We start from the raw sequence: 17,618 nt of genomic DNA on the forward strand, positions 1-17,618 counted from the left end.
TTTACCACTATCATGAAGTACATTATGTCACGAAAAAGAATCTCAGAATCGGTGGAATCTGTTGAAGTGTTCCAGAGTTATAACCACATAAAATAACAGTGGTCAGAATTGTAAAAATTGGCTTGGTCATTAAGCAGCAAATTGGCTCTGTCACTAAGGGGTTAAAGATGCAAACTGTTTCCTGTATCACAGCATGAAGAAAATGTTCTCTAAAAACTGGCAGTAGATTTGGGATCTGATTTTGAGTCCATCTTCAACCAGAAAAGGTCCTACTAGCTCACCATACCAGCCCATAGCAGTACTCAATCTCCACCTTGCTGGCATCTGAGGTGAGTTACTGATCCAGCCAAAGAGCCATCCATCCGGTTGGAAAATAGTCACTCTTATCACATCAGTCCATAAAACCTTTGAAAAATCTGTCAAATACTTCATATCCCATCCTTGATGTTTCAGCTTACAGTATACGTCTTGTTCAGTGGTGGTCAGGTTTCAGCTTTCCCTACCTTGTTCATGTCTCCGAGCACTGAATACCTTGCACCTCTTGTCACTCCAGGGAGGTTGCAGTTCTAGGATATGACCGTACTGGAGGATAATGGGTTCCTGGTCACTTCACGATTGTCAAACCTTTGGCAGTTAATGTGCGTCCTTTTTCTCAACACGTTTTTGTTACCCTGTCGATCATTTGCAACAAAAGTTTTGATGGTTCTGTAATAACGCCCCAATACCTTAGCAATTTTAGGTGTGTTGCACCCCTTTGTAAGACTTAAAAGCATTTGAATTTTCAGGATCAGTTACATTTCTTTTTTGGCCCATTTTGCCTGAGGAAAACAAGTTGCCTCACAATTCTGCACACCTTGAAGAAGGATAGAGATATCCTTAGGTCACACCCTCCCTCAGACACATCACCAATAGTGCAAGTTTAGACAGCTAGGTGATGGGAAATATGCATACAAATTATGATTTAGTGAAAATATTCCCTTGCCTAATAATGTGCCCACAGTGTAGACTAGGCAGACTTCCTGCAATTTAGTCAGGGGTTAGCTGAAATAAATTCAAAGTGAACAACATATATAGGATGTTAATTGTTCAATTAAGTTATTAATATTTTACCATATGTAACACAAAGAACAAGTATTACACTGCTTTATAGATGGTTATACTGTACCAGTACAGTACATTCATGGTGCCAGAGTTCATTATTTTTATTGTTTTTAATACACTCTGGATAATTTATTTGATCCACAAATTTGTTACTTATGTATATATCGAATATCTCTTCTTGGTTTGAGCTTAGTATTATGTACCTACACATTAGTTGCACTCTGGTTCAGATAATATTGCGGTACCACTTTATATTTTGTTACTTGCAACAATGAGTTACAATATGTAGTGCAGTCATGGTGTGGCGGTATTTGTCTCTTGTATGTGGTATTATTCTGTCACTATGAGGTGGTAATATGTAGTGAAGTCATGGTGTGCATAATTCTCCCTTGCATGCAAAATATTTGGTCACTCTATGCTGTTAACTTCTGCCCTGGTCACGGTGTGGCGGTATTTCTCTCTTACACAGTATGTGGTATCATTCGGTCGCTATGTGGTGGTAATATGCTGACTGGTCACGGTGTGGCAGTATTTCTCCCTCTTATGTGGTATTATTGGTCTTGGGAATAGTGAATTGTGTTGAGCATGTCAATTGTTCTCCTACTTAATATCAGAAAGAAGATTCTTTATTTCCTTTCGTGACTAAATACTTGGAACAAGATGGACTTAGAGGGGTTTTGCGGTGAAAACAAGTAGTCACTTCTCCACAGGATAAGTGATAACTTATTAACTGATTGAGGTCTGATTGCTGGGACCCGCACCGATCGGCAGAATGTGTAGTTTTTATCCCCATTAGACTGGAGCAACATATGCAACGTGACCACTGATCCGTTCATTTCTTCAGTGGCTGTGAGTGCTGCACTTGTTATTTTTCTGGAAGCCAAAAGAGAATTAATGGAGTTGCGGTCGCACATCCCACCTGCAATTTAAAATGGGGATAAAAGTGTCCTGTCAGGGATAAAACTTCCCAACTCTTCCAATTGGTGGACCTAATCAATCAATAATTTTTTAACTATCCTATGGAGCCCATGGATCTGTGTGTTTTAACCACAGAAGCCCTTTAATGCAAGCTTCTGTAATTGTACATCCCAGTTATGGTGTGTGCACAGTAGATATGCAGGAGCCGCCTGTATTTTATTTGCTTCACTATAATTGGTTTAACGACTAACAAGTATTTGCATAGAGCGGTAGGGTGAGACATGGGGGCCGATTCCTACAGTGGGCCTCAGGCACCCCAGGCTTGTGACATTTAAAGAGGAGATTTGCTAGTAGGATAGCCCATCTTCCGATAATTCCTAGATGGCAATTTATGAATATTTATTAACTCAGTTGTGCAAGCAGTTTACTGGGGCTAGATGGTTAATACATAAAAAATTGCCTTATAGTTGAATACAAAAATAGCAATACTAAATCAAACTAAACATTTGTAAAGCGGTCAGAATTAAAATCTTAGACTCTGGAAATGCCCATAATAAAATGCATAATATTGTAGAATTCATTCAGTGCCAGGAAAATGTTCCTCTGCTAAAAATGCTGCAGCTTTTAGAGCAATTTCCCAACCACGTGCACTACTTAAAAACATTGCAATGTGACAGTATTAAGAAAATAACATCCTAAAAAATGATGAAGACATAACCAATTTGGCAGTTAAGCTCTAAACCACCCACCGTTTCTGACAGTTGAGTGGGAGTAATTATATAGCAAATTGTTGTTAAACGAGTAACCTAGATGTAATGCCCAGACATAAACTGAATAAGATCCTCGAAAATTTCATAATGATAGTGTTCCTTTGTAAAAACCAGCAGCAGATAGCAATGTGCGTCTTCCCAACAGGGAGACATTTGACATGACGTTGGGCCTACCTTTACCATATCACGCACTGCTTTTTGACAGACACTTTTTTTGTATGTTTTACCTCAAAATGTATGAAACAAAATACTACAGAGAAATGATTTTTGTTTTAGCAGCTTACAGTTATGGCCAAAAGTTTTGAGAATGACACCAACATTATATTTTCACATGATCTGCTGCCCTCTGGTTTTTATTAGTGTTTGTCTGATGTTTATATCACATACAGAAATATAATTGCAATCATATTATGAGTACCAATAGGTTATATTGACAGTTAGAATGAGTTAATGCAGCAAGTCAATATTTGCAGTGTTGACCCTTCTTCTTCAAGACCTCTGCAATTCTCCCTGGCATGCTCTCAATCAACTTCTGGACCAAATCCTGACTGATAGCAGTCCATTCTTGCATAATCAATGCTTGCATTTTGCCTGAATTTGTTGGTTTTTGTTTGTCCACCCGTCTCTTGATGATTGACCACAAGTTCACAATGGGATTAAGATCTGGGGAGTTTCCAGGCCATGGACCCAAAATCTCTATGTTTTGTTCCATGAGCCATTTAGTTATCACCTTTGCTTTATGGCAAGGTGCTCCATCATACTGGAAAAGGCATTGTTGGGCACCAAACTGCTCTTGGACGGTTGGGAGAAGTTGCTCTTGGAGGACATTCTGGTACCATTCTTTATTCATGGCTGTGTTTTTAGGCAAGACTGTGAGTGAGCCGATTCCCTTGGCTGAGAAGCAACCCTGTTGTGAACTCTGTTTTCAGGCTCCCTCTTGTGGTCACTGGTGGTATGGTGTGACTTTTGCTTTGGGCTCCCCCTGGTGGCTTTGTTTGTTATCCTGCTGGTCTCTGGCTATCAGCTGGTTCGTTATCCTCTGGGAGGTTCCTATATAGCTCTGTTTTACTTCCACTTGTTGCCGGCTGTCGATGTAATCAGTGCTACTCAGATTCCTTCTGACTACCTTGCTCCCAATCCATCCAGGACAAGCTAAGTTTTGTTTGCTCTTTTTTTGATCAGCAGTGTTTATCATGTTTTCTTGTCCAGCTTGCTAAAATGTGATTCCCTCGCTTGCTGGATGCTCTAGTGGACTGAGTTTCTCCCCACACACCATTAGTTGGTGCGTGGGTTCTTGAAATCTCAGGATGGATATTTTGTAAGGGTTTTTTATTGATCGCATAGACCCCTGCTCTATTTTCTGCTTTCTAGTACTAGTGGGCCTCTTTTGCTGAATCTGATTTCATCCCTACGTATGTGCCTTCTTCTTACTTCACCGTTAATATTTGTTGGGGGCTTCTATATCTTTGGGGATTATTTCTCTGGAGGCAAGCGAGGTCTTTCTTTCTCTTTAGGGGTAGCTAGTTCCTCAGGCTGGCTCGAGACGTCTAGGAATTTTTTAGGCACGTTCACTGGCTACCTCTAGTTGTGTTGGATAGGTTCAGATTTGCGATCAGTCCAGTTACCATCTCCCTAGAGCTTGTCCTTAGTTTATTCACTTGCTGGTCTATTCGTGATCCTCAGCCACTAAGGATCATAACACAACCCCACACATGAATGGTTTCAGGATGCTTTACAGTTGGCATGAGACAAGACTGGTGGTAGCGCTCACCTCTTCTTCTCCGAATAAGCTGTTTTCCAGATGTCCCAAACAATCGAAAAGGGGATTCATCAGAGAAAATGACTTTGCCCCAGTCCTCAGCAGTCCACTCCCTGTACCTTTTGCAGAATATCAGTCAGTCCCTGATGTTTTTTCTGGAGAGAAGTGGCTTCTTTGCTGCCCTCCTTGAAACCAGGCCTTGCTCAAAGTGTCTCCGCCTCACAGTGCGTGCAGAAGCACTCACACCAGCCTGCTGCCATTCCTGAGCAAGCTCGGCACTGCTGGTAGTCCGATCCCGCAGCTGAAACAGTTTTAAGATACGGTCCTGGCGCTTGCTGGTCTTTCTTGGGCGCCCTGGAGCCTTTTTGACAACAATGGAAGCTCTCTCCTTGAAGTTCTTGATGATGCGATAGATTGTTGACTGAGGTGCAATCTTTGTAGCTGCGATACTCTTCCCTGTTAGGGCAAAAGTACACCTGTCCAAACTATAAACTATAGGGGAGTATCAAACAGCACTACTAAACAAAAACCTACCCCTTAAAACCATCAATCTTTATTAATAATCCCGTATAATACCAAAAAGTCCAAAATCTAGATAACACACATCCCTATAGAGACTACACTTACCAGAAATAAGGGATACAGCCTACAGATAGAACCTCTTATACAGACTGCATTTCAGTAATACCAAAAACAACACAAATGTAAAAAAAATGAAAAAAAATATCAAAAGTAACAAGAAAAAATTGTAAAAATGAAATAATATTTGAAAAAAGAAAAAATATTGTTGAATATAATATGCCTCTGCTGGCCCTAATAGGCCCTAAAGTCTGATGTCCTTCCTAACAGCGGAGGTTGGCACCCTAGATATGCGATGAGGCGCCCCCGCTCCTCGACGGCTGTCCCTTATATCCCTAGGTGCTCCCTAACAAGTTAGTAATCCCAGACAAGACACACACATAAATGGATTAAATTAGATCCATAATGAATATATTAGCACTATTATGTATACTCTAACCTATGGCTATTCCTATCACATTATAGGCCTCAACAACACTATAGTAAAGTTATGTAGTGTAACAAGTCACAAGCCAAGCACAAGGGCCTATTTGGGGCCAGCAGAGGCATATTATATTTAACAATATTTTTTCTTTTTTCAAATATTATTTCATTTTTATAATTTTTTCTTGTTACTTTTGATATTTTTTTTCAATTTTTTTTACATTTGTGTTGTTTTTGGTATTACTGAAATGCCGTCTGTATAAGAGGTTCTATCTGTAGGCTTATTCCTGGTACGTGTAGTCCCTATAGGGATGTGTTTTATCTAGATTTTGGACTTTTTGGTATTATACGGGATTATTAATAAAGATTGATGGTTTTAAGGGGTAGGTTTTTGTTTGGTAGTGCTCTTCCCTGTTAGGCCATTTTTGTGCAGTGCAATGATGGCTGCACGTGTTTCTTTAGAGATAACCATGGTTAACTGAAGAGAAACAATGATACCAAGCACCAGCCTCCTTTTAAAGTGTCCAGTGATGTCATTCTTACTTAATCATGACTGATTGATCGCCAGCCCTGTCCTCATCAACACCCACACCTGTGTTAATGGATCAATCACTAAAACGATGTTAGCTGCTCCTTTTAACCCCTTTCTGTCATTAGACGTACTATTCCGTCCATGTGGGGTGGGCCCTACTTCCCAAGGACGGAATAGTACGTCATACGCGATCGGCCGCGCTCACGGGGGGAGCGCAGCCGATCGCGGCCGGGTGTCAGCTGACTATCGCAGCTGACATCCTGCACTATGTGCCAGGAGCGGTCACGGACCGCCCCCGGCACATTAACCCCCGGCACACCGCGATCAAACATGATCGCGGTGTGCCGGCGGTATAGGGAAGCATCGCGCAGGGAGGGGGCTCCCCGCGGGCTTCCCTGAGACCCCCGGAGCAACGCGATGTGATCGCGTTGCTCTGAGGGTCTCCTACCTCCCTCCTCGCCGCAGGTCCCGGATCCAAGATGGCCGCGGCATCCGGGTCCTGCAGGGAGGGAGGTGGCTTACCGAGTGTCTGCTCAGAGCAGACACTTGGTAAGCCTGCAGCCCTGCACAGCAGATCGTCGATCTGACAGAGTGCTGTGCACACTGCCAGATCAATGATCTGTAATGTCCCCCCCTGGGACAAAGTAAAAAAGTTAAAAAAAAATGTCCACATGTGTAAAAAAAAAATAAAAAAAAAATTCCTAAATAAATAAATTAAAAAAAAATATTATTCCCATAAATACATTTCTTTATCTAAATAAAAAAAATCAAACAATAAAAGTACACATATTTAGTATCGCCACGTCCGTAACGACCCCACCTATAAAACTATATCACTAGTTAACCCCTTCAGTGAACACCGTAAAAAAAAAAAAAAAAAAACGAGGCAAAAAACAACGCTTTATTCTCATACCGCCAAACAAAAAGTGGAATAACACGCGATCAAAAAGACGGATATAAATAACCATGGTACCGCTGGAAACGTCATCTTGTCCCGCAAAAAACGAGCCACCATACACCATCATGTGCGAAAAAATAAAAAAGTTATAGTCCTCAGAATAAAGCGATGCCAAAATAATTATTTTTTCTATAAAATAGCTTTTATCGTATAAAAGCGCCAAAACAAAAAAAAATGATATAAATGAGGTATCGCTGTAATCGTACTGACCCGAAGAATAAAACTGCTTTATCAATTTTACCAAACGCGGAACGGTATAAACGCCTCCCCCAAAAGAAATTCATGAATAGCTGGTTTTTGGTCATTCTGCCTCACAAAAATCGGAATAAAAAGCGATCAAAAAATTTCCCGTGCCCGAACATGTTACCAATAAAAACGTCAACTCGTCCCACAAAAAACAAGACCTCACATGACTCTGTGGACTCAAATATGGAAAAATTATAGCTCTCAAAATGTGGTAACGCAAAAAATATTATTTGCAATAAAAAGCGTCTTTCATGTGTGATGGCTGCCAATCATAAAAATCCGCTAAATAACCCGCTATAAAAGTAAATCAAACCCCCCTTCATCACCCGCTTAGTTAGGGAAAAATTAAAAAAATGTAAAAAATGTATTTATTTCCATTTTCCCATTAGGGTTAGGGCTAGGGTTAGGGTTAGGGCTAGAGTTGGGGCTAAAGTTAGGGTTAGGGTTTGGATTACATTTACGGTTGGGATTAGGGTTGGGATTAGGGTTAGGGGTGTGTCTGGGTTAGAGGTGTGGTTAGGGTTACCGTTGGGATTAGGGTTAGGGGTGTGTTTGGATTAGGGTTTCAGTTATAATTGGGGGGTTTCCACTGTTTAGGCACATCAGGGGCTCTCCAAACGTGACATGGCGTCCGATTTCAATTCCAGCCAATTCTGCGTTGAAAAAGTAAAACAGTGCTTCTTCCCTTCCAAGCTCTCCCGTGCGCCCAAACAGGGGTTTACCCCAACATATGGGGTATCAGCGTACTCGGAACACATTGGAGAACAACTTTTGGGGTCCAATTTCTCCTGTTACCCTTGGGAAAATACAAAACTAGGTGCTAAAAAATAATTTTTGTGGAAAAAAAATTTTTTTTTATTTGCATGGATCTGCGTTATAAACTGTAGTGAAACACTTGGGGGTTCAAAGCTCTCACAACACATCTAGATGAGTTCCTTAGGGGTTCTACTTTCCAAAATGGTGTCACTTGTGGGGGGTTTTACTGTTTAGGTACATTAGGGGCTCTGCAAACGCAATGTGACGCCTGCAGACCATTCCATCTAAGTCTGCATTCCAAATGGCGCTCCTTACTTTCCGAGCCCTCCCATGCGCCCAAACGGTGGTTCCCCCCCACATATGGGGTATCAGCGTACTCAAGACAAATTGGACAACAACTTTTGGGGTCCAATTTCTCCTGTTACCATTGGGAAAATACAAAACTGGGGGCTAAAAAATAATTTTTTGGGGAAATTTTTTATTTTTTTTATCTTCACGGCTCTGCGTTCTAAACTGTAGTGAAACGCTTGGGGGTTCAAAGTTCTCACAACACAACTAGATAAGTTCCTTGGGGGGTCTAGTTTCCAATATTGGGTCACTTGTGGGGGGTTTATACTGTTTAGGTACATTAGGGGCTCTGCAAACGCAATGTGACGCCTGTAGACCAATCCATCTAAGTCTGCATTGCAAATGATGATCCTTCCCTTCCGAGCTCTGCCATGCGCTCAAACGGTGGTTCACCCCCAGATATCAGGTATCAGCGTACTCAGGACAAATTGGACAACAATATATAGGGTCCAATTTCTCCTGTTACCCTTGGAAAAATACAAAACTGGGGGCTAAAAAATAATTTTTGTGGAAAAAAAATATTTTTTATTTGCACGGCTCTGCGTTATAAACTGTAGTGAAACACTTGGGGGTTCAAAGCTCTCACAACACATCTAGATGAGTTCCTTAGGGGGTCTACTTTCCAAAATGGTGTCACTTGTGGGGGGTTTTTACTGTTTAGGTACATTAGGGGCTCTGCAAACGCAATGTGATGCCTGCAGACCATTCCATCTAAGTCTGCATTCCAAATGGCGCTCCATCCCTTCCGAGCCCTCCCATGCGCCCAAACGGTGGTTCCCCCCCACATATGGGGTATCAGCATACTCAGGACAAATTGGACAACAACTATTGGGGTCCAATTTCTCCTGTTACCCTTGGAAAAATACAAAACTGGGGGCTAAAAAATAATTTTTGTGGGAAAAAAATTTTGTTTTATTTTTACGGCTCTGCATTATAAACTTCTGTGAAGCACTTGGTGGGTCAAAGTGCTCACCACAGCTCTAGATAAGTTCCTTAGGGGGTCTACTTTCCAAAATGGTGTCACTTGTGGGGGGGCTTCAATGTTTAGGCACATCAGTGGCTCTCCAAACGCAACATGGCGTCCCATCTCAATTCCTGTCAATTTTGCAGTGAAAAGTCAAACGGCGCTTCTTCCCTTCCGAGCTCTCCCATGCGCCCAAACAGTGGTTTACCCCCACATATGGGGTATCAGCGTACTCAGGACAAATTGTACAACAACTTTTGGGGTCCAATTTCTTCTCTTACCCTTGGGAAAATAATAAATTGGGGGCGAAAAGATCATTTTTGTGAAAAAATATGATTTTTTATTTTTACGGTTCTGCATTATAAACTTCTGTGAAGCACTTGGTGGGTCAAAGTGCTCACCACACATCTAGATAAGTTCCTTAGGGGGTCTACTTTCCAAAATGGTGTCACTTGTGGGGGGTTTCAATGTTTAGGCACATCAGTGGCTCTCCAAACGCAACATGGCGTCCCATCTCAATTCCAGTCAATTTTGCATTGAAAAGTCAAATGGCGCTCCTTCGCTTCTGAGCTCTGTCATGCGCCCAAACAGTGGTTTACCCCTACATATGGAGTATCGGCGTACTCAGGACATATTGTATAACATCTTTTGGGGTCCATTTTTTCCTGTTACCCTTGGTAAAATAAAACTAATTGGAGCTGAAGTAAATTTTGTGTGAAAAAAAGTTAAATGTTCATTTTTATTTAAACATTCCAAAAATTCCTGTGAAACACCTGAAGGGTTAATAAACTTTTTGAATGTGGTTTTGAGCACCTTGAGGGGTGCAGTTTTTAGAATGGTGTCACACTTGGGTATTTTCTATCATATAGACCCCTCAAAATGACTTCAAATGAGATGTGGTCCCTAAAAAAAAATGGTGTTGTAAAAATGAGAAATTGCTGGTCAACTTTTAACCCTTATAACTCCCTAACAAAAAAAAATTTTGCTTCCAAAATGGTGCTGATGTAAAGTAGACATGTGGGAAATGTTACTTATTAAGTATTTTGTGTGACATATCACTGTGATTTAATTGCATAAAAATTCAAATTTGGAAAATTGCGAAATTTTCAAAATTTTCGCCAAATTTCCATTTTTTTCACAAATAAACGCAGGTAATATCAAAGAAATTTTACCACTATCATGAAGTACAATATGTCACGAGAAAACAATGTCAGAATCACCAGGATCCGTTGAAGCGTTCCAGAGTTATAACCTCATAAAGGGACAGTGGTCAGAATTGTAAAAATTGGCCCGGTCCATAACGTGCAAACCACCCTTGGGGGTGAAGGGGTTAAGGCAGGACTGCAATGATGTTGAAATGTGTTTTGGGGGTTAAAGTTAATTTTCTGGGCAAATATTGACTTTGCAAGTACAGTAATTGCTGTTAAGCTGATCACTCTGACATTCAGGAGTATATGCAAATTGCCATTAGAAAAAATGAAGCAGTAGACTTTGGAAAAATTAATATTTGTTTCATTCTCAACATTTTTGTCCATGACTGTACAGTGATTCTTACTTACTTACTGTCAAGTGGGATTTATTCTGATAAATGTTTGCCATCTTATTGCCCCCAGCAATTCGGCTACTTTCTTCTCATCTACAATGAACCTTTCAGGACTGAGAGGCATGGTGGTTGCTATACATGTGAAACCATGCCAATATATCAAAATACATCAACTGTGCCTGGCCTCAGAGTAGAAAATGTTGAAGGTGAAAGATACATAAAATACTTATCCAATGAATGATTCATACCTTTAGCTGGAAATTAGGTAATTTTCCACTAAAAGACAGACTAATAACCATCAAATGAAAGTGCTTTTGCTTTTTTTTGTCTTTTTTATGAACTTTATAAAGCTGATGAGCATTGTACTGTCGGTAGATGTGTAACAATCACTAAATCTGCCATTGTGGTTTTCGCAAAGCGATGAGGTGGTTTATGCCTATTAAACCGCTAATGGCTAGGGCACATTAAGACATGCTCAAGACTGCATGGTTGCAAGTAGACTTATATTGTAAAGAAACTAAACTTAATTTGACTATACAGATCAGCAGGCAAGTGCCGGAGAGAGATTCCAGTCCCAGCAAAGGATCCAGCTCTACTCATTACAGACTAAGTAATTAGTAACTCATAGTAGGGCAAGTACCATGCATGCTCCAAGATAGGAATGCATGACACATGTGCTATCTTTCAGAACTTGTCAGAATTGTGCAACCATTAATAAAGTACAGGGGGGAAATGGCCTTTAGGTGGGGTTTAGTGAGGAAAATGAATTACGGGCCAAGATTCAGACTACCATAACATTCAAACAAAGTTAATTTCTTTGAGCAATAAATCCCTTCTAAGTTGAGACAATCTGACTGATCTGACTTATTGTATTATTTCTTAGAGAGAACCTGTCAGCACGATTTTGTATTGTTACGACATGGTTGTAATGGTGCTTTTATATTGATTACATTGATACCTTTGGTGAAGAAAGCGGTTTTGTTGTTCTTCTTTAATCACCACTTGAAGTTTTCTGCTAATTAGATTTCAGTGCACAGGGGCTGAACAGTGCACTGGGTCTTCTCCTCAATGTCTGAGATCCCCGTCCCCTCCGCTAGCCTCGGATCAGTGAATACCCTGCTCTTCTATGCGAAATCTCAGCAGTGACCTGTCATTCAAAGACCGGAGGCAGCGGAGGGGCCAGGGAATCACAGACAGGGAAGACAAGACCTAATTAGTAAAATACTTCAAATGCTGACTACAGAAAAACAACAAAGCAGATTTCTTCACCAAAGATATCAATGCATTCAGTAATTCAACGCCATTACAGCTATGTGTTTACTTTACATTACAAAACCATAGTGACAGGTTCTTTTTGAGTGAATCTACTAGCATCATATGACTGTATTATATAACATAAAAATTAAGACTTTGGAGTGGCCTAGTCAAAATCTTGACTTTAATCCAATTGAGATTCTGTTGCATGACCTTAAAAAGGTGGTTGGTGCTCAGAAACCCGCCAATGTGGCTGAATTACAACAATTGTACAAAGATGAGTGGACCAAAATTCCTCCAGAGTGTTGTAGAAGACTCATTGCCAGTTATCGCAAAGGCTTGATTGCACATATTGTTGCTAAGGGTGGCCCAACCAGTTATAAGGTTTAAGGGGCAATCACTTTTCACACAGGGCCCTATAGGTTTGGCTTTCTTTTTCCTTTACTAATAAAGACCTTCATTTAAAAACTGCATTTTGTATTTACTTGTGTTATCTTTGTCTAATATTTAAATTTGTTTGGTGATCTGAAACATTTACGTGTTGCAACCATGCAAAAAAATAGGAAATCAGGAAGGGGCAAACACTTTTTCACACCACTGTAGTTGAAACTGCCTTAACTACTTTTACTGAGTCAAATCCTGAAACTATAGTTATGGCTGTATAATCTAGTCACAGCTGTGTAATATAATTATAGTTGTATAATATATTGGATACTGCAGAATGTAACACATAAATTGAATACTATTAAAAACAACTGGAACATCACTAGAAATGACTAAATGACCCTTTCTAAAGTCTTGTGCTTCCACGGTCATTCCTGAAAGTCTATGAGAGGGCATTAAATGTCAAATCTATCTTGATTTTTATTTTTTTTTGCAAATCCTCAATTAATCTATTTATAGCATTTTGGCTTTATTAGTGCAGCAGCGAAACAAACCCCTGGCGTTCAGTTTAAGCCTGACTTTAGGAAATAGCTGCACTGATTTCTAATCAAGTATTCATACCCTAGAGGCTTGAAGTTTTGTCTTCAGCTTAATTACAACAGTGATGAGCAAGCAGTGAAAGTGAAAAGAGACTATCTGCATACATGAATACATGACCCTTTCCATTGGGCGATAATTTAAATAACGTATTCCTAAGGTTATCAGCAAGTACGCCAAGGCAACGAAAAGTGTGAAGTTGTTTTACATTAGCGATCACAAGATCCTTTTAATTTCTGTAATGTTACATTTATGTTATATAAAATACTCACCAAAGTGGCAAACAGATGATAAAGGATGAAGTAGATAGCAACAACAGGAGCCCACATATGTCCTACTGCATTAAGAGTTTGATCCATCACATCCACCCATCCCTCCTGTGTCAAAATCTGAAACATAGACATGAATGCCTGCAAGGAAAAATGAACAATCTACATATGACAATTGCTGTGAAAAAGAGAAACAAGTGCATCATGGGAAGTTTGTCAACACATGCACAAATGTATAATAATATTAAGCAAGACATTGGGGGCATCCCACAATTAAAATCAACAGAAATATAATACAGCACAATACACATAGCAAAACTGATACAGAGTGTTTTGTGGGCAGGGGCTAGAAGCGCGGGGCATGACATGGGATAAAAAGAATCACCAAAAACAAAATAATGATAACATCTCAAACAAATAATAATACAATGCAAAGCAAACAGTATTTTATGTCAATAAAATAGTTCAAATTTCATCTATTTTTAATAAACGGTTTATAATTTCACATAAATATTTTTTATGACATTTATAACGATGCTGGAATTTATTTCCAAGTTAGATGACAAGATAGCATTTAGAATGCTTTCACCACAGAGGTGGGAAATTTGACAAGCCGCCCTAAGACATTCTGGAGAGTAACAGAAAGCAGTTCAAAGTGATTACAGTATGTGCTTCACACTATGTGATCTTCCAGAACACACATTTTCAGTTAAGAGGTAAACCTCCATCAGCTTATGCTAAAACGAATCTGAAAGGCAACCATCATACTGACAGACCCAGCAGCTGTGAAAAGGAAACCTTGAAAATTATGGAAATTAGGAAATTCTGAATTAATTTACCTATAGAACAGACTGACAAAATTATTTTACTATTAATGTCTATGACACTCTCAACTTAAAGGGACTCTGTCACCTGAATTTGGAGGGAACAATTTTCAGCGTTAGGCTGGTTTCACATTTGCATTTAAAAACGCAGCGTTTAAAAAAAAAAAGGCATGTGGTGAAAAAACGCATGTAAACGCGTGCAAACGCTGCGTTTTTTAGACGCATGCGTTTTTGCATGAAGAAAAAAAAACCGCAGCATTTTGCCGCGTTTAAATGCGTTTTTTCCTGCATTTGCGTTTTTGAAATGCATGCTCAGAAGTGTGTGACAGCTGCCAATCATCAAAATCAACAAGAAAACCCACTATAAATAGAAATAGCTAGGGTTAGAGGTAGGGTTAGGATACCTAGGGTTAGGGGTAGGGTTAGGGTTAGGATCCCTAGGGTTAGGATCCCTAGGGTTAGGGGTAGGGTTAGGATACCTAGGGTTAGGGTTAGGGGTAGGGTTAGGATCCCTAGGGTTAGGGGTAGGGTTAGGGGTAGGGTTAGGATTAGGGGTAGGGTTAGGATACCTAGGGTTAGGGGTAGGGTTAGGGGTAGGATTAGGGTTAGTGTTAGGGTTAGAATTTGGATCCCTTTATCACCTTGATGGTGGGGGGTGGCTTATAAGTGTGTATTCTTGTTTTTTTTCTATAAAAACGCATGCGTTTTTAACGCAAACAACTGCATGTGCTTAAAAATGCATGCGTTTACATAGACAGCAATACGTTTTTTTTGCCACGAAAAAACGCATGCTTTTTTTGTGGCAAAAAAACGCAGCTAGAAATTACTACAGGTTGCATTTCTGCAACAAAACGCAAGCATAAAAAAACCGCATGCATTGTCAAAACGCGGCAAAACGCATGCGTTTTTAATGTTAAGTATAGAGAAAAAAACGCATGCGTTTTTTAGCGCTAAAACGCAGCGGCAAAAAACGCAAGGGGTTTTCGGGTGTTTGATTCACCCTTTCTTTACCCGCTGGCTGCATGCTGGCTGCAATATTGGATTGAAGTTCATTCTCTGTCCTCCATAGTACACGCCTGCGTAAGGCAAGATTGCCTTGTGCAGGCATGTACTATGGAGGACAGAGAATGAACTTCAATCCAATATTGCAGCCAGCATGCAGCCAGCGGGTAAGGAAAGGGTGAATCAAACACCCGAAAACCCCGCCCCTATGGCTGAAAATTGTTCCCTCCAAATTCAGGTGACAGAGTCCCTTTAAGAAGACAACTTGAAGCAAAAGAAATAATGCTAATTCTTGTTTCTCCCTTACTATATAGCACATATGAAATATATTTTGCAGGCACATGGAGTATTTAACATCATGTGATTATAGTAATTGTGCGACTTTTACGAAATCCATTTCTTTTTAGCTCTATTTTATTGTAAATACATTTATTTTAACCCCTTCCCGACATTTGACGTACTATCCCGTCGAGGTGGGGTGGGCCCGTATGACCGCCGACGGGATAGTACGTCATACGCGATCGGCCGCGCTCACGGGGGGAGCGCGGCCGATCGCGGCCGGGTGTCAGCTGCATATCGCAGCTGACATCCGGCACTATGTGCCAGGAGCGGTCACGGACCGCCCCCGGCACATTAACCCCCGGCACACCGCGATCAAACATGATCGCAGTGTACCGGCGGTATAGGGAAGCATCGCGCAGGGAGGGGGCTCCCTGCGGGCTTCCCTGAGACCCCCGGAGCAACGCGATGTGATCGCGTTGCTGCGAGGGTCTCCTACCTCCTTCCTGGCTGCAGGTCCCGGATCCAAGATGGCCGCGGCATCCGGGTCCTGCAGGGAAGGAGGTGGCTTACCGAGTGTCTGCTCAGAGCAGACACTTGGTAAGCCTGCAGCCCTGCACAGCAGATCGTCGATCTGGCAGAGTGCTGTGCACACTGCCAGATCAATGATCTGTGATGTCCCCCCCCTGGGACAAAGTAAAAAAGTTAAAAAAAAATTTTTCCACATGTGTAAAAAAAAAAAAAAAAAAAAACCTAAATAAATAATAAAAAAAAAAAATATATTATTCCCATAAATACATTTCTTTATCTAAATAAAAAAAACAAAACAATAAAAGTACACATATTTAGTATCGCCGCGTCCGTAACGACCCAACCTATAAAACTGCCCCACTAGTTAACCCCTTCAGTAAACACCGTAAGAAAAAAAAAAAAAAAACGAGGCAAAAAACAACGCTTTATTACCATACCGCCGAACAAAAAGTGGAATAACACGCGATCAAAAAGACTGATATAAATATCCATGGTACCGCTGAAAACGTCATCTTGTCCCGCAAAAAACAAGCCGCCATACAACATTATCAGCAAAAAAATAAAAAAGTTATAGTCCTGAGAATAAAGCGATACGAAAATAATTATTTTTTCTATATTTTAGTTTTTATCGTATAAAAGCGCCAAAACATAAAAAAATGATATAAATGAGATATCGCTGTAATCGTACTGACCCGAAGAATAAAACTGCTTTATCAATTTTACCAAACGCGGAACGGTATAAACGCCTCCCCCAAAAGAAATTCATGAATAGCTGGTTTTTGGTCATTCTGCCTCACAAAAATCGGAATAAAAAGCGATCAAAAACGGTCACGTGTCCGAAAATGTTACCAATAAAAACGTCAACTCGTCCCGCAAAAAACAAGACCTCACATGACTCTGTGGAGCAAAATGTGGAAAAATTATAGGTCTCAAAATGTGGAGACGCAAAAACTTTTTTGCTATAAAAAGCGTCGCTGGTTTCACACTTGCGTTTTTGTCTGCAGCGTTTTTTGCACAAAAAAACGCATGCGTTTTTTCCCTATATTTAACATTGAAAACGCATGCGGTTTTTTTGTACGCGTTTGGTCGCGTTTTCAAACGCATGCGTTTTTTTTCTGCATGCGTTCATTTTCAGAAATACAACCTGCAGTATTTTCTTGCGTTTTTAAGCACATGCGTTTGTTTGCGTTAAAAACGCATGCATTTAAACACACTGAAAAGCCACCCACCACCATCAAGGTGATAAAGGGATCCAAACCCTAACCCTAACTCTACCCCTAACCTCACCCCTAACCGTTTAATGAACATTTTCTGACAGTCATAGTGCCACGTATTTCAGTGCCACGTATTTCAGTGCCACGTATTTCAGTGCCACGTGTTTCAGTGCCACGTATTTCAGTGCCACGTATCACATATTTCAGTGCCACGTATCACGTATTTCAGTGCCACGTATCACGTATTTCAGTGCCACATATTTTAGTACCACGTATTTCAGTGCCACGTATTTCAGTGCCACGTATTTCAGTGCCACGTATTTCAGTGCCACGTATTTCAGTGCCACGTATCACGTATTTCAGTGCC

At 40.5% G+C, this 17,618-nt stretch overlaps 1 protein-coding gene across 4 annotated transcripts in view; it reads right to left on the bottom strand.

The window, feature by feature from the left end:
- NALCN (sodium leak channel, non-selective) overlaps positions 1-17,618 on the bottom strand; it is a 930,735-nt gene that overhangs the window by 405,868 nt on the left and 507,249 nt on the right. For all 4 annotated transcript variants that reach the window (XM_077297076.1, XM_077297075.1, XM_077297074.1 and 1 more), the window contains one exon: positions 13,405-13,542. In XM_077297076.1, coding sequence (XP_077153191.1) covers positions 13,405-13,542 — 138 coding nt within the window. The remainder of the gene's footprint in view (positions 1-13,404; positions 13,543-17,618) is intronic.

Source organism: Ranitomeya variabilis, chromosome 3, assembly GCF_051348905.1.
Source record: "Ranitomeya variabilis isolate aRanVar5 chromosome 3, aRanVar5.hap1, whole genome shotgun sequence".
Taxonomy (NCBI): Eukaryota; Metazoa; Chordata; class Amphibia; order Anura; family Dendrobatidae; genus Ranitomeya; species Ranitomeya variabilis.